At 35.8% G+C, this 26,148-nt stretch overlaps 3 protein-coding genes across 6 annotated transcripts; 1 reads left to right on the top strand and 2 right to left on the bottom strand.

Annotated features, from left to right (window-relative positions):
* Positions 1-363: 363 nt before the first annotated feature.
* On the bottom strand, positions 364-9,108 carry LOC119636274. The gene is made up of 4 exons (XM_038031575.1): positions 9,021-9,108; positions 768-933; positions 612-700; positions 364-532 (listed from the first exon to the last, which is right to left on the bottom strand). The coding sequence occupies exons 1-4, from the start codon at positions 9,106-9,108 to the stop codon at positions 414-416; spliced, it is 462 nt and encodes a 153-aa protein (XP_037887503.1). The 3' UTR covers positions 364-413.
* A 4,833-nt stretch (positions 9,109-13,941) lies between these two features.
* On the top strand, positions 13,942-21,891 carry LOC119636273 (multidrug resistance protein homolog 49). Its single transcript, XM_038031574.1, has 10 exons — positions 13,942-14,073; positions 14,137-14,330; positions 17,746-17,890; positions 17,954-18,054; positions 18,121-19,712; positions 19,786-19,979; positions 20,058-20,324; positions 20,383-20,825; positions 20,892-21,054; positions 21,122-21,891. Exons 1-10 carry the CDS (start codon positions 13,942-13,944, stop codon positions 21,869-21,871), a joined length of 3,981 nt encoding a protein of 1,326 aa, XP_037887502.1. The 3' UTR covers positions 21,872-21,891.
* A 14-nt stretch (positions 21,892-21,905) lies between these two features.
* LOC119636161 (Usher syndrome type-1G protein homolog) lies at positions 21,906-24,870 on the bottom strand. Of its 4 annotated transcripts, none has more exons than XM_038031347.1 (6): positions 24,853-24,870; positions 24,011-24,049; positions 23,801-23,944; positions 23,297-23,518; positions 22,259-23,230; positions 21,906-22,199 (listed from the first exon to the last, which is right to left on the bottom strand). In XM_038031347.1, exons 2-6 carry the CDS (start codon positions 24,031-24,033, stop codon positions 22,034-22,036), a joined length of 1,527 nt encoding a protein of 508 aa, XP_037887275.1. In that variant the 5' UTR covers positions 24,034-24,049; positions 24,853-24,870; the 3' UTR covers positions 21,906-22,033. The 4 variants fall into 4 exon arrangements, with proteins under 4 accessions (XP_037887275.1, XP_037887274.1, XP_037887273.1 ...); XM_038031346.1 differs by having other exon boundaries at positions 24,837-24,854; XM_038031345.1 differs by lacking the exon at positions 24,853-24,870 and adding an exon at positions 24,226-24,827.
* Positions 24,871-26,148: the final 1,278 nt, after the last annotated feature.

Below are 26,148 nucleotides of genomic sequence, written 5' to 3'. Positions count from 1 at the left end.
TGCTAGGTCAGCTTGTGCGTATTTAGCGGCAAAAGCCTGAAGTTTGAAAATCGTGAGACTTGTTTTAGGTCAAATAATTCCGTTTTCAAGGGCCTTCTGTATAAGAGATCCAAAAAAAAGTAACACAACACATGGCAACAACCTATAAGACTTGATATGTTATTAAGCGAGGTAGTGTATGGTGCTTAGTAGTCGGCGTTGCCTTTTCCTTACTTTTTTCACTTTTTTTAATCGCGGAAGCTTAACATGCTTTTACCAAAAGTAGTGGGAATAAGATAAGGGTTGAAAAGTCCTATTGATCGACCTTGCCGCAAAACAAAAATGTATTAACTCCTTTTGCTTGTTACATATACTTACTTATTTCTAAAATTTATACTGTTTGTAATCCATTTTTGCAATTTTGAACTCCTTGTTTACGATTCCCGTTTAGTTGCCACAATATATATCCCATCTGAAAACCGACGACAGGCGCATTCCCGCAAAAAAGGAAAGTGCTTAGGTTTTCGTCCAGCCAATAAATTCGTGGCGTGTCCTGTTTGAACCAAAAAAAGAAGAAAATTTATCAGATGCTCATACTTCCGCTAACTGATCCGTGAAGAAAAATTATTTACTCAACACAATTTTCAAAAATTCAAAAGTCCTGATCATCCCTTTTTTTGTAAATCCACTCTTATCGCATGAAACAGTAAAATGAAATTTCCTACAATAAGCGATTTTTGTTTGTTTAAGTTGTCACAGGATTTCAATGAGATTTTAGTGGAACTCACTTAAAAGCCGCGTACGTATCGTTCAAGATTACTTGGCGTAATGAAAGAGATGTGAAATAACTTTTAACCGTAGAACGTATGCGCTTAATAAATCTCGAAATGCAACTGCAATCACGTTCACTTTCATATGCTTGTGTTGTTTCGTAAACTTTGTCTATTGGATTTTCTAAGAAAAAAAAAAAATGCATTAACTGTTAATAAAATATTCAACGAAAGCAAGGCAGTTAGTAAACTGTTAACGATACCCCCGAAGCACTCGAGTAATTAAATCAGAATTAATAGTCAAAGTGGAATTCCGTGAATAATATCTTAATAGACGAACACGCATTCGCTCGATAATTCGATGCGCACATACCACTTAAATTGTACTGAGCGTATTTAAATAAATAAAAAAAAAAAAAAAAAAAAACATAAGCTAGATTTGTTGTTGTAGTTGACGGAACAGAGAATATCTGCATTGAATCTCACAGCTTCTCAACGTCAACAACTTATTGTATTTTTATGGATACAATATTATTTCATAGCTCTCGTTAAGTTATCTCAATATTTATGCCGTGTAATTTAGGCTAACAAACACCTGCTATTTTTAAAAAGCTCTAATTATTTAATGATGAAAATTATTTTTTTATAGCTTTTCTTTTTCTCATCTTTTCATTAATTTAGATAATTTTTATGATCGGATTCTCGGCTACACATAGTACAAAGTAAACGTTTAACTAGCGTTTAATGATTATTTAAAACTATGTATTCATCGCTAAACGAAGGTATTATAGTGATATGTTAGATTAATCGCGGGTTTTGCAACTCTTGGGAATATTCAGAAGGAATTTGCCGTTGCAGACTAACAATTTTCGGAAAAAGTAAGTACACAGGACTCGTTCTTTACACGGTTTTCATATAACACTGTTCATGCCTGCACTTTTTTTACACGAAGTTTTTATTCTAGCACGAATCCGAAATATAAACAAATCTCTTTTAAATTTTAAATTTACCAACGCCTCGCCGAAGCTTGGATATCGAGAATTATATCAGCAACTTGAGAAAATAAGTGCTACCAATAGACTTTATAACAATACAAAAACTAACAGAGACTGTTAATAACGGAGGAAATTGTTCATTCAAATCTTGTCAGACAGTTGGACTGGACATATCTGACATAACTGATGGCAGCATTTTTGATCCAGTTCGGGATAAACGTGCACGCTTTTCTTGAAGACGCGATAAACAGTTGGGAAATTGATGTTGATTCCTATCTCAAATTTGGACTTATCGACTGAATTTTCACTGCACCCTAATTTTAATCTATTTCGCATATTAAAATTGAATGGTCTTTGTCTGATAAATATGTAAAAAGAATTTCATTATCATCTTTTTAGGGAAAATATTCAGAATTTTTTTGATCTCACACGATTTTTTAAACTTGTGGAACATACAGCCAACGTTGCCATATGCCTCATCTATTTTTTTATTCTATTTTCTTGCACGGATTTGTAAGGAATATAAGTACCGTGTAAAAAGAAGAGCAGAATGTATAGATATACAACCAGCGATACATAAATGCTACAGACAAGGTAATTGCACACAGTCAAGCATATATATATGGAACACAAAAAATCTTTTTTTTTTTTCTTATTTTAATTTTTTTTTTTTTATAACGTTTAATATATTTTATTAGATTAACCAATAATTTAGTTTATCTAAAGTTTTTGTCAGTTGGGAAAGTTTGTTCTTCTTTTCTTTAGGTGCAAAGAATTTTCATATTTTTGAGTATATTTTTATTGGACTTTTGCACTTTTCTATTTCAATTATTCCAAGATATTGATATTCTTTTAAAGTAGTCCAAAGTATCGTTTCCATGACCATCTCAACAAAACAATTCTACTGATGTGCTCGTCAAAAAATGCTAAAAGTGTTGTCTTGTTTCTATGTAAAAGCGTACTTTACCTGACTTCACTTATATGAGTGAACCGATGTGGTTCAACTTTATTATTATTGTTTGCATGGAGTTGAGTTTCCACAATTGCTAAGAGAGAGTGCCAGTAGAAATGTATGGAGCCAAATAAAACTCTTATTTCCTTATTTAAAAGTCTGTCTTTAGCTTACACGCAACTGTACACACCAGAGTTTTTTGGGTAGAGCTGGAGAGGTAAAGATGAATATCTTTCGCGATTGCCAATACTATGAATAATAAATGAATAATCAGTTTTTTACAATAAAGACTCGAATGACGAAAAACAAATGAACGGAGCAAAGATATACGCCTAACAGGATTGCTCATTATTCGGTACATGATATGGAAAACAGGGGCATCTTCCGCACAAGGATGTATGGAATACCCACAAGGACTTGAGACAGACTCCCCTTTTACTATACCGATCGATGCAAAGTCATTTTCTTATCGGTTTAACGTTATCTGTCCGTCTATTCGGCTGCCCGCTTCATTTCTATCCATATACTTTGTATTACATCTAGGATAGTGTCGGATATTTAGTGGTTTTAGTTAATATAAGAGCATAACAAAGCTTATAAATCGGTAAATAAACCTTTGTATTTCTTTTCATGGGAAGGTCTGAGCTATTTAGACGTGCTTGACTGTATTTAAGCGCACATATGTTGTTTCACTTGGAAATTCTCATTAAAAACTTGTTTGACATTTCGCATTAAATTTCAATTATTGCCTTTAATTACTTATTCGCTGCAAATTATCAATGAAATCGCTTTCGGTTAATACCCTCACTTACCGCTTAATCTTAGCGTTGACCTTAAAAGTAGAGCAACATTTGCTTACCTAGAAATTATTTCATTAGAATTTTTCTGAAGACAATGGGAAAATCCGAGTGTCTTGAGAACGAAATAATCGGCGTTTTTTTTTTTTTCAATCATGTGTCACGCAAAACTTTTCAGCATTCACATAAACTTGAATGTGACGTGTGTGCATTAGAAATTACAAACTTCTGCGTATTCGATTATATAGTAATTCCTGAACTATATGAAAGGCAAATCCGAAGAAAGACGACTTTGATGCAATCAATTCTCTCTTCTTTTCTTTGCCTGAGAGATAAATATCCTTGACATGCTCTCTCAAGGTTTTTGCAGAAAAAACCAATTGAATTATTCCTCAATTCTAGTTCAAATAATTCTCTCCTTAATTGAATTTGCAACGCGGAATAATAATTATCTCTAAGAGAACCATTGATGCCTATATATGCCACTCATCATTCATCAAACGTAGCAAAGAGCTGTAGTATAGCAATGCACGTAAACTCTCGTAAAGCAAACTTAATGTTTGACTACTTTTACCAGCCGAACTTAAAGTTTAACTACTTTTACCTCTGCACCTACTTATAATGGCATATCTCTTACATATGTCCTCTATTCATAACTGAGGGTGATTTCATGGATTTCGGGCATTTCGGTTTATCTCAGCTGTGATCAAGTAAAAAATCACAAATTTTATCAAGAAAAAAGAAACGAATTAAAATCAAGTGCGAAATCGCACTTTCAGAGAAATCAAGTTGAAATCCAGTTTTACAAAACAAGAAAACAGAGTTTACCTCTCCTTTTTCATAACAAATTAGTGGTCGATAATGCAGCATTGCTAACTATCCAAAAACAAGAAAAGGAATGAAAGTGCTGCTAGTAAGCAATGGACAAAAATGCAAAACACACAAGCGGCGAAATTATATTCGGCTCTAGTGGGATGCGATTACCCTAATTAAATACCCTACACTACTTCGTTTAATGCCCTTGTTCATAATATGGTTTTTCAAAATAGGGCTTTCTATGGGGAGTGGTCGAAAATGTGACTCAGTCCGAACGATTTCTAGTAGCGTTCAGCCTTGGACTAAAACATGCCAATATACCAAATTCCATCAAAAGATCTCAAAAATGGCGGCCTGTAGGTTAAACACTTGGAAACGCGGTGCACAGACGGACAGACAATCTGAACTCGGTATAATAAAAGATGGATCTATCTCAAGTTATTTTGAGTATTGTCGTTTCCGCAAGTGGTGTACGGTACAAAAAGCTCGAAGAAAATCAAATCTCGATTCCTAATAATATGGGATGCGCGTGGACGACTTTTTTCAATTGGTTGTACTTGTACTGCACGATTATCCACAGAGCATACAGATTTTTAGTATCGTAGCTTATGAGTAATACGCAAAAAAACCGAGGAGAACCTTCAGGAAAGACATAACACATACAACAACAACAAATGGGAATACTTAAATCAATACAGAATTTTCATATTGATCATGAATATATTAACTTGACAAGATTTGCGAAGAGTCTTTCTGGCAGTTTGAAATGTTTTGGAAAGTATATCATCGCCCTACTGCGGCTATTTTCTCTCTCTTTCCCTACTTCTTTCTGACCGTCAGCGTGTCACATGTATAGCCACTCAAATGATTGTTCATATTAAAAAGAAAAAAAAAAGAGAATAATTATTTTATAGGAGAGCAGAAGCATAACCTAGCAGTTCCTTATTTTTAATTTTTTTATTTTTCTTTATCTTTCATTGTTTATGACATGTTTTTAAATTAGCAAAAACGATGTGTTTATAAGACGAAAACAATTACTCATTTAACGATTTGAATGTAAGGTAAACGTCACTGATTTCAAGCGAAATGATTTAACGAAATCGACGAAATCAATCTCAGTGTGAACGCACAATAAACTAAAGAAGAGAGAACTGCTAGGAAAACAACTCGAATGAAAGGCAAAACCATCTAAAAATATAAAAAAAAATCCCCGTAATTATAAAATATTTAATATGCCAAAGGCATTCCTAAATTCTGATTAACAATTTTCGAAACACTGACACTGTTGCTAAAGCGCTATGATTAAATAAACATTTAATGAAGTTAGCTGTATATCGTAAAAACTCGCACACATTTCCATACAAAAACATTTTGATAAGAGCAACTACATATCAAATAAAGTTCGTATAAATCCTTGAACAAAGATTGTAAATTTTGAAAGCATCCGTACCTTCAAATCACGGGATTTGCCTATCAAGAAAGCGAAAGATGTTTGCGAATATAAAAGCGTTTATAATGACTTAGCAATAGCATGGAAACTTCCATTAATGACAAAAACATTTTGCGCGCATCCGAACGTGATTAATTTTCACTATTCCGTCCTGTCTTTTGTAACTTTGTCCTGAGGAAGAACGAACTAATCAGAGTTTCAAGCTGATCAGATGATGTAAATAGCAAAAGTCTCTCCTTGAGCCGAATAATTGCGAGTATATCTCATTTCGCTCTCGGTCGCTCTATCACTTTTTACTATAGACTCGTTTTCTTTTACTGAGAAGAATTACAATTCGCTAGGTAAGGATGATAGGTCTTGTTCTAAGAAAGAAAAAAAGGGCAAAACAAAAAACAGGAAGATAGACAGATAGATAAGTAGATAGATAGAGAGAGAGAGATAGAGAGAGAGAAATGATAGCTCTCTTGATTACATGTAATTGTAATTGCGATATGGCACTTGTTGGACAGTTTGCACGGATATATTCAACACCAAGAATAAATTGAAATAGATCTAGAGGTAGATAGAGCTACTTCCTAGATTTAAGCTTGTCCGACGGTCCGCCGATGTGTCTTGTTTTCTGGTGTCCGACCTACAGGCAGGAACTTTGAGACATTCTAATGAAATCGGTACGCCAGCATAGCTTTGTCGCGAGGAAGAAATCTATTGAAAACTTTTGGAATCGGACCATAATTTCGAACGTTTCCCTTAGCGTCTCATTTTAAAGAGCTTTTATACGAACAACTGTTGCGCGATAGAGGCTTTTTCCTTGTTCCTATTTTGATCCTTATGTTATTGTACTCATCACATAAATAGTTAGTCAAAAAATAATATTCGGCTATGGCCGCCTGTTTCGTACCATTACTTTTACAAGGAATAAAAATTAGAAATAAAATTTCTATATACCGTGATATTGAGTTGTGTGTGACGGATTTAGCCCATTTTTGTACAAGCGCGATGGAATCACTTATAAATTATGTGTGGAGCTTTTCATCGTTGTATCTGCTATAGTTTATGAGAAATGGGCAAAGAAATCTGATTTTTTAACTTTGAGAAAAAAGTGTTCCCATCTGATAGCCGTGTCTTTTGACCGATTTGATTCATTTTCAAAACCAGATTGCCTGCGATAACTTCCAATGGTTGAAGGCGATATTGTAACATTCCCGATTGAAGGAATATTTACCAAACAGACACACTCGCGGACAGACTGCCGGACATGGATACCTAGACTTCTTTAGCTTTTGCTATTAGTTAAGACTTCCTCTTGGTCGTTGCAAGCGGACAGGCGGACTTAGCTCGACTGATGCGGTATTTGATGCAAAGATGCATTAAGAACGTATATATGTATTGTAGGGCGTCTAAAGTTACCTTTTAAATGTTGCAAATGCTTTAACAAAATCAGTACATCCTTCCCACCTCTCGATGACGGATATAAATACAAAAATTGTAATATTCTATCCAGTAACTATTTAATTAAATAAAATGTATGCCCATACATCGCCTATACACGTTTAGCAATTTAATTGGATGATTAACTCTTTCCTATATTATAGCAAGCATTCGATTTAATGATATACTCAATTCTTTGCATTCCACAGTTAGTTAGATGCAAAAGCTTTTTACATTTAGATTTAAAAATTAGTTTATATTACATCCATAAATTTGTAAAAATAATCTCATGAAGCTCTCAAAACTTTATGCATTTAAGTATCCTTAAATGCCCTACACGATTCCTCTTCATTCAGTTATTCATATAGAAACTTTTTCAAATAAACTTTTACTTGGGAAGTGATCGAAAAATGGCGTTCATCCTTGATCAAGAACATATCGGCGTAATAAATTTCAGCAAAATATCTCAAGCATTGCGACCTGTCAGCTGCACCCAAGAATGCAAGATGGTCACAGGGACAGACGTACATCAGCATAGGCGGACACATGGACAGAGAATGCGTACATGAACAGACAGACAGATAGAGAGAGATAGCCGGACGTGAAAGCTTAGAACCCCTTAAAAAGGGATACTAAAACAAACGGTATAATAAGCCTATCAAGTCCTGTTCGATTTGTCAACGCAAATTTGCACTGCAAATGGTGTAGGGTATAAAAACAATTAATGCATTTTATTAATTTATTTTCTTTCCAATATTATGTATAAAGTCTTCTATGCGTCGCTATGCGCCAGTTTAAAATTTATTATCTTTGCTACCGGTAGTCTTCTTCAATTAACTGTCTGCGTATGTCTTTCTCTTCAGGTTGTCATTATCATTGACCTATGCACATTAATAAATTCGAACAACATGTAGTTATCAAAAAAAGAATAATTTATAAATGTATGCAGTGAATGTATATAATGCATATGTAATTTACTTTTTTTTTATTTGGCAAATTCATAATTAATTGAAAGAAAATAACATCAAGTTTGCAAGAGAAAACATAAATTTCTGCAAAAATATTCAATGATTTTTTTGGCATTAGTAAAAGTGTTCCTTGCGAAGAACTCGGGTGCACCATATTTGCTTTTCGTTTTGCGATACCGTGAAATGCTTTTTAAGTAAAGTGTATGACGAGTTGCAGGTGGCTTAGTGGCGCTACTTTTGATTTTATAAAACAATGAAAAAATTTAAAATTCATGTCTAGCGTTTTACTCGTTATAAGAGAAAAAAAAAGTGTTGTCTTGCTATAGTTTTCGTAAGCTCGTATTAGATTCAAAGATTAGATTTGAAATTTGATAGTCAGAATAACGCTAGTCAGTATCAATTTTAATATGGAACGATGTTCCTAAGACATGAAAACAATAAGAAGAATAAAATGCTTTGTGAGTTGTTAAGTCTCTGTGCTGTATCTCGGAGTATTCTGAGCAACAGCCATGTGGCCGTAAAACAACTTGTAGACAACTTGGAAACTAATGGTCGGACTGTCACGATATTTTGATACACTTCATTGAAGGTTCTTCTTTTTTTGTTACCAAGAGTTCAGGTTTTTCTTCAGGTGCCCTGTGTCCAAAGCACGCAGCTATCTGCCCATAATATTTTTCGAATTCCACTTTAATTGAATGTTGATACTATCGAAAAATCGTATAGGATTCGCTGATAGTCATGCGATATGTTTATGTCATGCTACAAACATATTGAGTGATGTATTGTGTATATGTCTTTGATAAACCTTACATTCTGAGTTGATTGAATTCCGTCCCTTTGTCGTGCCGGTGTTGGAACGACCTACCCTCGTAAACGTTAAGATCAAAAGCCGAAACTTGCCAGATTAATTGACGGTCACAGCCTGCATCTAAAAATGGGTACGGTTCATTCATAATCCTGCGGGGCCAAAAGCTATAGTTAAATACTCATAGCAACGTATTAACTTGACATTCGATGCAAACATTTACAAGGTTCGTATAATATTTCAGCGGAAGAAATCGCTACGGTTGGCCTGCAAACGTGTTCGCAATAGGAAAAAATTGAAACTTACAATCAGTAACAACAAAAACAAAGGGACATCTACCTCACGACACCGCATTTAATAATCTATTGCCAGTGCACTAATGTAATGCATCGATTTAAACAAAGATTCGGCGTAACTCTAAAGACAGCTGTCGTGCTTGTATTTTAGTGAATTGCATATTTTATATAAATGTTTTTAAAAATTCTTGACAGGTTCTTTTTAAAAGCTTTAATGACGCTTTCTGGGAATACGTTTACTGAACCTTTTCCTTTTTTTTTCTTTTCCTAATTAACTAAAATACGTAAAACAATATTAAATATGTTAGTCATCGGACAGGTTACTTTGTTAAGTACCAAAGAAGAGAGTAATTATATCTGTCGTGGGCCGAATTGTTTTATTACAAGCACTAACTTGTTTTGAAGCGAGAAACGAGTCTTCAGTAAATTAATATTATTTTAAAATATATTTTATAGGTTGTGGGGAAAAATATTCCACGCACCCGGGGAATATACATGAATGTATAACATACAACGCTCTATATAATATTCTACGTCAAAAAATTACAAAATTATTAAAGAAGAAGGAATAAATTTATTTCTATCGCCTTGTTAGTAATCCGCTACGCTAGCAATGCAGTTGCGCCAAAGTGTCTTCTAGCACCGTACATTCTCTTTCCTAGACTTGCTGACATATAGCCTCTAGTTACTTCAGCGAGTGTTCTTTCATGTTTTCTGTGCACTTAAACCCCTTCGCGGCAGTGGTAATATTGGCTTTAGAAAGGTGGAGAACAGTAGGGATATCAGCTATGTTCTTGCCTGCAAATCCTTCTACAATAATAGGTTTATGTGATAGTGAGTTATCGCCACGCAATTTGACTAAAAATATTATGAATGACTTTACAAAAGGTTGTTCACCCCTTAAGCCAAGTCTCTAAGCCCCATTCCTTGAATTTCGATCTCAAGCCTTTTTATTTTTTTGCCGCTTCAGAATCCAATAATGAAACCACCATCTTTATCGCTTCTCCAACGCTTTGAACGGTGCAATCGCGTGCTTCGTTTTAGATGCTCACACCGCTCTACCGTACGCATGTCAATGCTATGCCTTAAATTCCGCAATCTAACGGCAACATTAACCGTAGGCCGTGTATTCCTGGAAGGGGTACAACATTTTAAAAAAATGTAGTCGTATCCAAACTATTTCGATAGCTTGTGGCCTTGGGCCAAACACTTTGGTGTTACAAATTTCATCAAAATATCTCGAAAATTTCGACCTGTGCGTTAAGCACAAGATAACGAGACGCACAGACAAGCTTACTTCGCTGCATCGAACGGTGGATCGATATCAATGCCTTCTCGCTGTTGCAGACACACGCACAAAATTAATATACCAACTTGTTGCAAGTGGCGCAAGGTATAAAAAAGAAGTCGACGAACGGACAGAAAGGCCGCATTACGCTACTCAGGCTGATTAAGAATAGAAAAAGGAATATACGTAAAAACTTTCTCTGCGGCTTTTCATACATTGTAAAAACACTATATGAATACAATATATGTGTAGCGGCGTGTATCAACCGCATTAAATAGTCTTATAAAAATGATAATAGCTATTAAACTTTTATTTACATTTACAAAAAAACTATAATGTTTTTTTTTTGTTTATATTTTTGACCATTTCATGAGTGGATGATAATCTTGATGTTACCTAAGGTACATTAATTTTCTTAACTTGTTTGCAGGAGTCAGAAAGAAGCAGCGAAGTATAATTATTCCTAATTAACATAAGATGCAAAGTTGATTCAGTTAATGTGTGTCTGTCTCTACGTCCTACTATTATTGATTAAAAATTGACATAATTTTAAAAGGTAAATGACTTAGCTCGATCGGTTCATCCGTCCATCGGTCCATCTTATTGCCGACATCAGCGAATTCACAAAAATTACTATATCAAGCTAAAACTAGGCACATGCCTTCTTAATTCCGTTTCTGAAATTAAATTTTTGAAGCAACATGCTTACAGACAAAGTTGCAAAGATTAAAAGAACTAAGAACTAAAATGATTTAAGAAAAAAGAAAAGATAAAACAAAATTTAAGCGAAAGTAGAAGATAGGTGTTTAGAGTGTATATGCAGCGTACTCAGACTCTTGCTTTTTAAAAATACACGTAGAAGGGCTCGCTTCACAAATTTTCCCACGAAGTTTGAAATCAAGACATTATTCAATTGAAAGTTAATATGTTTCTTATCAGACCGAGAGTTTACCTAATCTCCATTCTCCAGTTGGTGTGAAGTGTTCAATCCAATAATTGTGCAAAAAAACATTTAGAGCTGTAATGTATTGGTTGACTTTCCTCATTTTAGTTGAATTTCGCTGTGCCTCAATCTATCTACAAGAAATGTTTAGAACATTATGAGCAAAGGGATCAGAGGGATGGGGGGACGGGGACAAAACAGAATTTATTAAATAAATAGGTTTCTTTGCTTTAACAATTCCGTATACTTTCTACACAACTTAAATCAATAGTCTGCTAACTATATCGACAGACATTGGTCTGATATATAGTTTAAATAATTTCTCGCTTCGCATTAAAATGTTACGTAAGAGGGAAACGATTAGCAAAAATAGTAATGATGAACGGCTTAATTGCATGTATGCCGTCAAGACGTCCTATCACTTGCAACGTGTATTCCCTATAACACAAAAATGCATAGGTTGCGGAGAAAGCAAATGAACGAATAAATTTTCTATTAAATCTAAGTCAAACCAATAAATGATTTTATTACTAAACTTTCTTGGGAATTTTCAGCTTTACGGTGAACTGTTAGAAAAGGTTTGATAGTGTCAGCATAGTTCTCTTTCACTGCAATAATGATATAATAAAATAAATTAGTACACTTGTAATTAAGTATCTGCTCCGTCTATAATTGAAAGCCAGGCTATAAAAACTTATCTAAATTAAATAAGAAAACGCTATAACCAGAAAGAACCCATATATATATATATATATAAATAATTTTCATCATTAAATAATTAGAACTTTTTAAGAATAACAGGTGTTTGCTATAATGCATGACGCAGCATACAAACACACCTAGAGTTAGGAGTAAGGCACGAAATAAAATCTTATTCATAAAATCAAAATAAGACGGTTGGCTAAGCATGCTTGGTTTGAAGTATTCTATCCCATCGAATAAGAGCAATGAGTTTTGTAATAATATGGCGGTCAAGTCATCCGCTTACCAGGTACGAGCATATGAAACCGGAATATTTGCGCGGAATATACGCATCTCTTGTACGAAAATGAGAAATAAAATTCATTTTAATTTAATTATATTATTATTTTATTTATATTTTTTGGCCCATTGTGGGTTGTGCTTTTTCCCCACCTGTCTGACAAAGAAAACATTTGCTCTCTTGCGAAAACCCTCTGCTTGAGTCATTCCCTTACATCTTCATGAGAAGTAAAGCGAGAAGTGCTAAGCAAGTGCGCGGCCTTTCAAGGCAAACAAATGATAAACGGAAAGATTCGAGCTCGATGGCCAAGTCGTACGGGCTATTACTTCCCAATTGAGTGTTTTCAACGTGTCGCGAATCGACTTTGCTCTATCGCTGGATAGACAGACACCTTACCAAAAAAACTGACCATTTGTTGCCTTAAAGACTCTTCTGTTACCGCCACCAAACACAGGGAATTGTCTTCTTGCTAAACTGGTTCGCTCATACGGTCAACATGGCTACATCTACCCCTAAATTTTTACGCCTAGGATTCTTAAAACAGATCCACATTTTATTCACAATTAGGATATGACACTAGAGGTACTTTTTCGCTATCATTTAGGCAAAGAAAATGTGGCCAAAAAATAAACTGATGTTAAATGCAACATTTCCGTTATTAGTATAAGTATTTTTGTGTTACGATATGTGCTCGCATTGCAACTGTTTGTTGAGACCAAAGAAGAGAAAGAAGAAAAACTCAACTTCAGATCTACACACTCTTCACAGGTAGTGTTAGATGGATCTATGACTAAATTCCGACTTCATGTTTACATACCTAGTATATCGCTTTCTTAAATAATAATTCTGTTCGTGTATTTATGGAAATGGAGCATTGTTTCGCGATTTCATCAAGTTGTTCAAAGACTTAATGAATTTTTTCAATGAATGCAACCCGTTCTACAAGCCCTTTTAGAATTTCCATTGATTTTCGAAATCATTGAGTTTTATCGGTTCTCTATTTTACGGAATTACATAGATTTAATTACTGGAATAGATTTTGTAATAAGTGGGAAATTAGTAACGGTTTATTAGTTGTTCCTCGCTTTGAATATATTAAAAGATTATTAGTTTTTTTTGTTTTGACGGTTTTATTAATTTATTATTTATTGCTATACATTTTCGTAGAATAAGCGAGCGGGGAAAGCTCGAACGAAAGATGATGACTGCAGCCGCATGAGCAGCAGCAGCAGTAGCAGCAGCAGCAGCAGCAACAGTTAGAACTTATCATTGATACGAAATGAACTTGATGTCAGTTGCTGTTCGAGATTTATTAAATTCAGACGTATTTCGCTCTTAATTTATTTTTATTCCATTTGTAATTTGTATGAAAAGATACTCTTCCGTTTTTTTTTTTTTTTTTTTCTGAGTTTTTAATATAATTTAATTTACATTTAGTTTTATCCGCGTGTTTAACACGACTTGTAAATAAAATGCATTTAAATCGAATCGGTTCGGAAAAGAATCAAAAAAGTGAAAATATTTTAACGCAAACAGGAAACTTTAAAGGATTAAAAAATGAAAGTTCCACACAAACTGCAAAACAATTTTCATATTTTCAATTGGTAAGCAGCAGATGCGCGCAAAATTTGAAGAAACGTTTCGAAAATATTTTATTTTTGTTTTAGTTCCGTTACGCTACAGTAGCAGAACGTTTTCTAATATTTTTGGCCATAATACTGGCCTCATTGTCTGCCGTCAATGTGCCGTTTTGTGTCGCTATTTATGGCGAATTTACATCATTACTTATCGATCGTACCGTTGGCGTTGGCACATCTTCGACAACATTCTTTCTACCAATATTTGGTGGAGGAAAAATCTTGTAAGTACTTGGAACAGTTGCACGAGTGTTTGTGTGATTGATTAGTAAATTAATGATTGCATCTCGGACTTGAGGTTACACTTTCTATCAACAAAACAAAAAAAATATTTGAAACAAAATGTTTTTTTTTTTTTTTTGTTTTCGTTTGCCCTTTGCATGTGAATTATATGCTTAATAAGGAAATTCTTCGTCACGTGGGCTTCGCCTTAACAACTTGCAGATTCAATGTGTACCCGCGTGCGAAAGTTTGTTTGCGTGCTTGTGTGTGTGTGTGTGTGTGTGTGTGTGTGAGTGTGTGTGCGTATTTTTTAACGTGGGATCTCTCATTACAAACTAGTTCATCAATTCATCAATTTTCACACTAAACTTCGTGCAATATATTAAAATTACAACCGCGTTAGAGTAGTTCTGGCTTAGTCATAAACACAAGCTGTGACGTTAAACGCATATCAGGTTTATATCTTTTATGGTTTTTCAATGTAAATTATTCACCTCAGCAGAATCTTTTTGCTAATGACCACGACTGGGAAATATTTGGAAATCCCCAGTGTATTTGTGAATTAAAACAGCAATCACGGGAGCTTTTACGTTGCTCGCCTTTAAAATGCATCGTTTTTGTGGCCGCTTGCAAGGATAATGTAGTAATATAAAGCCCAAAGGCAAATTTTTGTCTTCTAAACTTTCGACATAAAATATTTCTGATTATTACAAATATCGATGATTTTTTCCAAAAGTTCGAAAACGCAACTTTAGTTTTACAGTGAAATCAATAACAAAAACAAAACTTTCTAAAAAAAAAAATTTTGTAAATGTAAGCCTCAATACTTTATACGCTTTGCTCGCCTTTGGAACAACCTAGCAGCAGAGCAGTTTGCCACCGCACCTAATGTCTTTATTTTCGAGTGAAACGTTCGCAAGCACTATTCGCTTCATTCATTCCTCTCTTCGTATAACCCTTCCCGACCCGCACCTATAGGAGACATCCTCCAAGTGGGCGGTTATAAAAAAAAAAATTATATATATAAGAATATCCTGCTACCCAATGGGACCTGTTGACATACAATTGTAGGAAACAGCAAGTAACAACAAGTGGTAAACATTTTATTCGAAGTGTTACTCATCGTTAGCTGAACCTATCTGAAAATTTGTGGATATCACGCGGGTACAGACAGTATCCCGAACATTAAAATACTAAAAAAAGATATCAATCTCAGACTATTCGTTTAACTGTTAACGTCTCGTGATCCGTTCGCCTTCACGCTGGCCAACCCGATCTAGGAATCCCTTATATTAACAATCAAATGCAAAGACTTCCTTCAGAATACCTGCACAAGTTGAGTAACTTCGCAAGTCGCAATATCTTGTCAGTGAATCCAACGAATTAAGAAGATTCGAAGGGCATCGCAAAGTAGATAGATGGACTCGGAAACCAAATTATTTTTCTTCCTTAGCCTATTTCGATGAATTGCCTCGCTTTCTTCAATACCTATTTATTTATTTAAATATCGTATCTATATTGTGTGTGTTCTAGAGTTTTCATTGAGAGACAATAAATTCTGTCATTTACCCCAACCCGCCGTAACTTTATTGAATAAATTGTGAACAATATATGTAGATATAAAAAAATATTTATTCCATTCACTTCGAAAACAGTCTAACTTTCCATAATACAAATGTATTAATTATTTAAATAATTTCCAGCTACTTTAAAGTAACCAACCTACCTATCATGAACGTTAAATCAAAATGAACATAGCCTATCAAGACAGTCCAGTCATTATTGGTTTATTTGGGGATTTGTGTCTTTGCTAAATCATATATAATGAAGTCATTTAATTTTTTGGTTCAATATGCATTCCAAGTAACCTGAAGACATCCCACCGGGATGTTTATATTCTTTAGCCTTTGCTAAACTATATCTCACCATAAAGTAAAAAAACACATTGACCAAACAATTGTAAAACTAAGATGAAATTACAGAGAAACCTAAGATAAAATGAACAAAATTATTATAGTAGCGTAAGACCGAGAATTCAATATGCTGCACTACCCACGCCTATGTCCGATGTCAGGATCCATTCGCTTTCCTGATAATGCACCCAAATTGCACTTCATCTTCATATAAAGGCATACCATTCATGGTAACGTTTATGTGGAGTGAGATGCAATAAAGAGATTTCGATGAAATTGCCTTAATTTCTAGGTCATATTGTTGCCGTGGACCAACTTTTGTTTTTTAATATTTTATAAAGAAAATCAGAGAATAAAGAGTAATAAGACCTTTAATGACGAAATTAACTCCATTAGATTACGATTACGTTTTGTGAACTTCTTCTCAGGAAACACAAGCCTTCCCATCGCCTCAATTATGGTTTTTATAATTGTAAATCTATTAGTGAAAAAAAATAAGTGAAGAAGAAGAAGTCGACTTTAGTTGGCTATAATGTAACATAAGTTACGTTCAGTTTTTAAAATAATGTTAATTAGTTTTTCGGTTAAATTAGTTTATTGAAAACTCTACCGCACGTGAGATTTGAACCGATCACCATTGCATTGTTAGTGAGTTCCTTAGCCTATTCGGCTGATAGCGTGTAATGGTAAAATGTATTTTAGTAAAGAAATTAATCGAAAATCAAAATTCCTGTAGCAAACACAAAAATGTGGGGGTACGTACACGAGCGGGCTAACTTCTCGCCAGACTTGTTATGCATTTTTACTAGAGCAGCTTTCTATATAAGAAACATTAATGAAATGACTCTTACGACAGTAGCATAAGATTGAGCGGAGCTAACAGCTTTGAACGAGACTTTAATGGTCACAACAAATTGCTGAAAAGCTTAACAGATTCAAGGAAAACCTTACCATCACTCGTTTCATGTTCAAAAGGTTAGTGAAAATCACTGCGCAAGACGCGTAATGCGCTGCTGGCTCTACTGCAGAGTCCCGAACGGTCAGCTTTCTGTTCTGAAGAACGATTAAATAAGATAGATTGTTTAGGAGGCTCTTATGATATTGATTCGGTACTGTTTGTGATATCGTATCGTCACTAAAGCTCTTTCAAAGGGAAAATATGTTGCGTAGCATTCTGCATGTTATCACTTATTTTAGCAGCAATCGTATGAATACAACAAAAAGAGGTTAGTTCGACATAGAAGATGCGAACGCACAAAATCGGTCAAGCTATGCAGAAGAACAGGATTGTCTTGGTAGAGCAAGAACTGCAAGGAGGCTTCTAGCGAACATTTTAAATAAGTACACTTAAGATTTAAAAATAACATCAGACAGTCTGGGTGCAAAACAGCAAAATAACCAAATTTATTAAGTTCGAACTTTCACTGCTGGCGAGGAAAAGTAACGAACAATCTTAAGACTTCTTAACCAAATTCACAAAAATGATTCGTTTCTTATTTGGCAGAACTAATGCAACGCACGATGAAAATATGCAGGCTATTAAAGTTGATGGTTGGGCTTTCTTGTTGGGAAGTGTAGTGGGCTCTGCACTGCAGCTCTTAACGATAGCGATCTCTGTGAATATATTGAATAAATTAGCCCTAAAGCAGGTAAATACTGAACTGAACAAAACCCAAATGGATTCAATGAGAACAACCTTACGCCTTTTCTAGATTTCCCGCGTACGTAAATTATTTTTAGAATCTATTCTAAGACAAGATATGTCATGGTTCGATACTAATTCGGGTAACAATTTTGCTGGCAAAATGGCAGAGTAAGTTAATTTTCATTTCTAATTGTTAGGATTATTTTAACCAGTTTTTTGCTTTCGCCGATTTAGGGATCTTGATAAAATGAAAGAAGGAATTGGCGAGAAAATTGGAATATTTACTTATTTGATTGTGACCTTCGTTCTTGGCATTGCAGTCTCGTTTTTCTACGGCTGGAAGCTAACCCTAGTTATGTTACTATGTTGTCCGTTCATTGTACTTTCAACGGCATTAGTGGCTAAAATACAAAGCTCTTTAACTGAGAAAGAATTGAAGGCGTATTCAAATGCGGGTGCAGTAGCCGAGGAGGTTTTTTCTGGTCTACGCACTGTACTCGCATTTGGTGGTGAAAAGAAGGAAGTGCAACGTTTCACGAATTTACTGAAACCAGCTGAAGATATGGGTCGTAAACGAGGTCTATACTCTGGTATTGGAGGTTGCATTATGTGGTTCATTATTTATTCTGGTTACGCTTTGGCCATGTGGTACGGAGTAAATCTAGTACTATCCGATCGCCTCGAAGAACACAAAAGCTATACACCTGCAGTTTTGGTTATTGTTCTGTTCGGCATTATAATAGGGGCCCAGAGCATTGGATTCGCTTCGCCTCATATTGAGGCTTTCGGTACAGCTAAAGGTGCTGCTCAGAGTGTGTTTAGCACAATAGACCGCAAGTCCTATATAGATCCTCTAAATGATGAGGGCGCAAAGCCTTCGGCAGTTAGAGGACAGATTAGCTTCGAAAACTTATACTTCCGGTATCCGGCACGAGCAGATGTGAAAATTTTGCAAGGCTTCAGCTTGGAAGTAAATGCAGGGGAAACAGTAGCTTTAGTGGGGGCTTCAGGATGTGGAAAGTCCACCACATTACAATTATTCCAGCGCTTCTATGATCCCTTAAGCGGTGACGTGAGATTAGATGGACGTAACATTAGAGATTTAAATGTAGCATGGCTACGTGCGCAAATTGGTGTGGTAGGTCAGGAACCAGTTCTTTTCGCTACTACAATCGAAGAGAACATACGGTATGGTAAGCCTACAGCAACAAAAGACGAAATTAAACAGGCCGCTCGCATTGCCAATTGCCATGACTTTATCGTCAAATTACCCAAAGGTTATGAGACCATGGTTGGTGAACGCGGAGCACAAATGTCAGGGGGACAAAAGCAACGTATAGCTATAGCAAGAGCGATTATCAACGATCCCAAGATACTGCTATTAGATGAGGCGACTTCAGCTTTGGATCCTACATCGGAGAAAAAGGTGCAAATAGCTTTAGAAGAAGCCAGTAGGGGTAGAACTACCCTGGTGGTCTCTCATCGTCTTTCGACCATCACAAATGCCGATAAAATTGTATTTGTTAAGGATGGTGTCGTTGCTGAACAAGGCACACATGAGCAGCTAATGGCTAAGGGTGGTTTATACAATCAACTGGTGAATATAACTAAAACCAGTGAAGAATTGGACGACGATGACGATGAACAACAGCAGGCAGATATTGAAGCAAAAATAAACAGCAATGAACCTGAACAAGAAGAAGAAGAAGAAGAGACAGACGAAGAGGAGGAAGAGGGCAAAGAGTCAACAGCAGCGACCGAAGCTTACGACAATGGTGGCTTTACGCTTGAACGTGGTGTTAGCGATGTGAGAGAGAGTGAGAAAAGTAAGTGGCTCTACTTGTTTGCTGTATGTAAACACACTTCGCATACATAATTTATTCGTTTTGGGATTTACAGGGAAACGAAAAAAATCGAAAAAGAGTAAAAAACGAGTGAAAAAGGAGAAAGAGAAAAAATATGAAGTATCCTTTAGTCGTATAATGAAGTTGAATGCTCCCGAATGGCCATACATAGCATTAGGTTGTGTAGCTGCTGCTCTTCATGGTGCTACATTTCCCGCTTGGGCAATTTTTTTTGGTGATTTTTTTGCGGTGAGCAACTTTGAAGTCTTTCGTTAAAGCTTATAAATTAAACTAGTTTTATTTCCATTTATTTCCTTAATACTATAGATTATGTCGAACGCAGATAACGCGTATGTGCAATCAGAAGCGACATTTTTATCGTATTTGTTTATGGCAATTGGTGTAGTTGCGGGGCTGGGTACTTTTGTGCAAACATTCATGTTTAACGCGGCCGGTGCCAAAATGACATCACGTTTGAGACGCGATACTTTTGAAACGCTTCTAAAGCAAGAAGCAGCTTATTTCGATCATCCTAGCAATTCAGTGGGAGCACTATGTTCACGTTTGGCGGCTGATTGTTCCAATGTTCAAGGGGTAAATGGCAAACAATTGCATTTTAATCACTTGCTTATTATCTATATATCTTCGATAGGCAACCGGTACCCGTATTGGAATGATGCTGCAATGCTTATCCACTTTACTAGTAGGCATAGCCGTAGCCTTCGTATACTCTTGGAATTTAACTTTAGTCACAATCGTCTTGGTGCCATTTATATGTTTGTCTATATTCTTAGAATCGCGTTATATGGAATCGAGTTCGCTTACTGAGAAAGCGGCTTTTGAAAGTGCTTCGCGAATAGCTGTGGAGGCCATAGCCAATGTACGCACGGTAACTAGTCTGGGTCAAGAACGTTACGTTCTTCAACGTTATAGCTCTCAAATAGATTTGGTCCATAAGAGTTGCGTGAAAAAGTTACGTTTTCGTGGATTTGTTTATGGTCTAGGGCAATCGGCGCCTTTCTTCGCATACGGAATATCTTTATTCTATGGCGCAGTATTGGTAGCCAATGGTTTACCTTACGAAAATGTTATTAAGTAAGTTTGATTAAAGACTACGCTTATTGAGTCGACCTAGTAAAACTTAAACCAATGGATTTTTAGAGTCGCAGAATCTCTGCTGTTCGGTTCGTGGATGTTGGGTCAAGCTTTAGCATTTTCGCCAAACGTTGGTGCTGGTGTTTATTCAGCTGGACGATTATTCAAACTTTTTGATCGCTTACCTGCTCAATATATTCCCAAAATAAGACCCTTTAACACTGCAGAGGTAATTTCTTCTATAATTATTATTAAGAGGACAAAATTCTTCAACTTTCTTCTTCTGTTATCCTTAGAAATCCGAAGGTAATATCGTTTATGAAAACGTAAGCTTTGAGTATCCTACACGTCAAGGCATTCCAATATTAAGAAATTTCAATTTGGAGATTCAAAAGGGTTCAACAGTAGCTTTGGTAGGTCCTTCGGGATCGGGCAAGTCGACTTGTGTGCAATTGCTTTTGCGTTACTATGATCCCATCAAAGGCACAATAAACCTAAGTGGTACACCTACCACCGATTTCACCTTGGAAACGCTACGCTCGAAACTGAGTTTAGTTTCTCAAGAGCCGGTACTTTTCGATCGTAGCATAGCAGATAATATAGCATATGGCAATAATTGTCGTGATCCCATGCCAATGGCGGAAATCATTGACGCTGCAAAGAAAGCCAACATACATGATTTCATTACCTCTCTCCCTCACGGTTATGAGACACTCTTAGGTTCCAAAGGAGCTCAGTTATCGGGAGGGCAAAAGCAACGTATTGCTATTGCAAGAGCGATGGTCAGAAACCCAAAAATTCTAATATTAGATGAAGCGACCTCTGCTTTAGATATGGAAAGTGAGAAGGTAGTACAACAGGCATTGGAAGTGGCGCGCAGCGGACGTACTTGTGTAACTATAGCTCATCGTTTAACCACAGTACGTGACGCCGATGTAATTTGTGTTCTAAAGAAGGGTGTAATTGTAGAAAAAGGCACCCACGACGAGCTGATGAATCTTAAGCGTATTTATTATAAATTATATATAATGCAACAAGTAACGTAGCGTCAAATGTTTATTTTTAAGTCCTTTTAAATATAATAAGTAATGTAAAGTATAATGTGTAATGTTAAATATAATATATAAGATTGATGTATAAGATTCTCTTCGAAAGAGCAAAGAGCAAACCGTGTACAGTAATACTTTCATTTCCAGTAATACTAATAGTTACAAATGGCTATCTTGCATTAAACCAGGATTGGTTAGAGCATTTCTACGTTCCTGTATAGCAAAAGATAGTTTACGGAAGGGCCCTAATGGCAATCCCAGAGATTTCAAATCGGACTCAGTTAATAGTAACAAAGTATCCAAATCGATTTGTTGTTTTTGAAAACTAAAAAGATCGTAAGAAATTTAGAGAAAATCATCAGTTTACTTAATATCAACGCTTACACTGGTAGGTATTCTTCTAGGGCCCAAGCGGTAAGGAAACATTGTATGGGTCCTCCAGCTGCATCCTGATCATCATCACTGTAGCCTTCGTTACATTCGGAATCCGTATCAGAAAGATTAAGTATAGATCGCGATTTACTGGAACGAGATTTCAAAGTTCCGGAATTGGATCGGGTTGAACCGGTAGCAGCTGTACTCGACTCCCTGTCATCTGCGTTATATGACTCGTGCGGAAATTGGCTTAGAGCTGCCGTTACAGAACGTCTGAAGGCTAAACTCCCCAACAAAGGTCGATCAAACAGGCCCGGAGTTCTTTGTAAGGTTGTATCATTGCTCAAGCAATTCATGCTCTCAGAGTCGCCTAAAATATCGGGTTGAGAAAGTGAACGCGCCAAAGTACCGTAATTCATTTTCGAAGTAGATTCAACGTCACTACCGTTCCCATCCTGGGGCTCATCTTCAAAAAGACCATTAACTTTCCCACGTTTACCCAAAGTATCTTCATTAGCAGTAAAGCTACCCACATATAAAACTTCTGAATCCCTTTGTACGCCATTTAACGAGGTGACAGTGCGTCTACCCCCATTTGGTTCTACTTCGCCTATTTTAAAACTGAAATCATGATTACATGCTTTGAACTGTTGTTGTTGAGCATTATTACTAGCTCTACTGGCCACGGAGCCGGTAGTAGCATTGGTGGGTTCCCCATTAATTAGATCACTAAACTTAAGCGTGGCCTTACTACAAATGCTACTTTGATCGGCATCCTTTGGAAATTTATGCAGATTACCTTGACTGGACCAGATTTTTTGCTTTAAAGTCGAAAGCATTTTGCCAGATTTAGCATTCGTAGGTAAAGTACTTTTCATATCACCGCAATCATGATCTAACTTTTGCTGACGTTTCATATATTCCTTCATGCGTTTCTCGCAATTCTTTTCGGCCGCTTCTTTTAAGGCTTTAGCTTTTTTTCTAAATGTGAAAGAAATGAAGCGACAATTTTACAAAATTGAAGTTTAGCTAAGGAAACAAACTTACTTATCGTTGGCTTCAAAGTTAACCGTAGCATTATCCAAATATCGTAAAATTTCATCGCGATTATTAATAGCAGCCAAGTCCTTGGGACTGTGTTTATCGATGTCCAAAGCGTAAATGTTAACACCGAATTTCACTAAAAAGTCGACACATCTCAAATGTCCTTTGGCCGAAGCTAAATGCAAGGCTGTGTTACCAAATTGATCGCATTTATCGGGATCACCACTGTGAGTTGGAAATTGCAACGAAAATTAAAATGGAATTTTTTTTTCTTTTTTTCTTTAAATGATCAATCACTGCTGGGCTGGCCCGTAATCTTGTAACATGGTAAAGGTCAGGAGGAAATGAGGAAAGAGGTAGAGAGATGATGGCCATAACCTCACGAATATGGGTAAGTGTTATGGCATCGCGAACTAAGCTAAGACCATTCTACCGCACTTGCGACTTGTGACTTAGTAGTTGCGATCTTTACTTATGCGGAATTACGCTCGAATGCGATCAACTTACCCTCTACCGCATAAAAGGCGCAAAGCATCTAGATGACCTTCGAAAGCCGCCCACAATACCGGTGTCATAGAGTCACCATCCTTGGCATTGGCATCTTTGCGTGTAGCCTCTTTTAAAACTTCTAACAGTCCATCTTTGGCCGCTCTGTAATATGATGAATTTGATAAGTTCCGACAACACAAACAACGGGAAACGATAGAAGATACTAACTTATGAAAACGTTCATTAGCCATCTCTAGTAGATAAGGGCTACAATACAAAGAACTTTAAATTTCATACATTTCTGAAACGTATACTTGACAATCGTTGAATTGTAAGCCAAAACAAAAAAAAAAAAAAAAAGAAAAGAAGTTTATACACGTTTCTCTAGTATTTTAAGTATATTTAAAAACAACAAAAAAAGCGAAATGAAAATTATCACTGACCCGAATACTTAAAATGCATGTAAATGTTCATGCACTTCTATTATTATTATTATGTGCACTCGAATGTGTATGTTTTCGTGTATATGCTTGTGTATGTGTCTCTTTATGAGTAAACAAACGTAAAACTGTAAACAGATATTTAGTCAGTCATTTATTTATTCACTGGCACGTTGTTGTTTGCAACGAGAAGTGTAATATTATGCGCTTAAGATCACATTGTTAATAAGATTCCATACATGCACATACATGCTCAAATGCATCGACATTGTATAAACAGCGTGCATCTACATAACACAATGCAAAGCAAACACACAATGCCGTACAAATTGTTCTGTTTCGTACACATTTCACAGTTGAAATGCAACGCTTCACTCTAAAGTTTGCTCGTTCATAACTTCAACACTAAAAACTATAAACTCTTCCTGACTGCCTATGTGTTTGCATATGTATGTATCTGTGTGTTTGTTTTTTTTTTGGTTTTTGTTGACAAGTTCAAACAACATTTATTCATTTTCAGGGAATTGTTTTATCGTTACTTCTTCACACAAAAACATTTCTTGTAAAACTTGTACAAACAAAAACCCCATTAAAAAAAAAAGGTATAAACAAACTTAAGTGAAATTTAACTTAATATCGATCCAACGCGATCGCTTCTTCCTTAAGCAGTAAACGCAAACTCCGCACGCAAACTTAAACTGAAACCAAAGTTGCTCGAAACACCAGTTGTTAGCCATCATTTGGCTTAGCCTGAGTTGTAAGTTGTTAAGAGAGGGAGAGAGAGAGCGAGAGAGAGAGGAAATGGCAAAACGGAAATTTTCATTTGAGAATCGCTGAAAGTCAATGTGTGTAATAAATGAACGCAAATTTTAACAAGTGAAAACATTATAGTCGTAGTATATAGACATTTCAACACTCTACACCACGTTGTCAAACACAATCCTTATTTTTGCAATGATTATGCCCCGTCTTACCATTATGGAACTGTATATGAAAAACTAGATCTATGTGCAAATGCAGACTTGTGGTCCGCAAGAATTGTTGTGCCCAAGATATTCAAAACATTAAGGCACGTCTTCAAAGTTCAGCGCAGTTAATTTTCATATCAAATTACTATTATGGAACAATTTTTATTATGGAATATTAAAACTTAGACTTTCGTGCCGAAAAACACAACATTTTCGTGAAAATCCTTATTAGATGTAGGATCCAATTCCGGTTTGCTTCTATACATTTTATAGCTGTTTTTCATAAGAATTCCAATGTTTTTCATACGAATTCCAATAAAAAACAGCTATAGAACGTATAGAAGCGTACGTGATGTAAATTTTTATATAATTTTACATCAAACTAATATTAGGGGGCGATTTTCATCTTAACATATTAACATTTACACCTTTCTACCCTAAAAAGGATCAATTTTCATAGAATCCACTTCAAATTTTGGGCCGAAACACTTCAAATTTGATCTGATTTTCATCATGAAGCTTTAGAAATGGGAACTTTTTATCATATGAACTTCAGTTGTCATTATACGAGAGGGGGTTCAAGAAAATTCCCTAGACGGTTCAAAGTTTTAACACCAATTTAGAAATGCTGAAATACTATTACCTAGTCGATGTAAACCATCTTCAATAGCGTTCACGTTCGGGTCAAAGCACGTCAGTGTACCATATTTCATCAAGATATCTCAAAAATTGTGATCTCTACCTTGTACACCAATTTATATGGACAGACGGACAAACATGGTTAAATCAATTCAGAAAAGGAGCCTGTACCGCAAGTTGCGTAGGGTATAAAAACGATTTCTTAACGTAGCGTATTATATAAGAAACACCGAAGACATTTGCGCAAAATCAGTAACGAAATCAACATAGCCATGTCTCCCGTTTTTTCGTCCCTTCTTTGAATTGACAATTTCGATAT

Source organism: Glossina fuscipes, unplaced genomic scaffold (genome assembly GCF_014805625.2).
Source record: "Glossina fuscipes isolate IAEA_lab_2018 unplaced genomic scaffold, Yale_Gfus_2 28, whole genome shotgun sequence".
Lineage (NCBI taxonomy): Eukaryota > Metazoa > Arthropoda > Insecta > Diptera > Glossinidae > Glossina > Glossina fuscipes.
The sequence above is the reverse complement of the archived record's forward strand: the minus strand, read 5'-3'. Positions and strand labels throughout refer to the sequence as shown.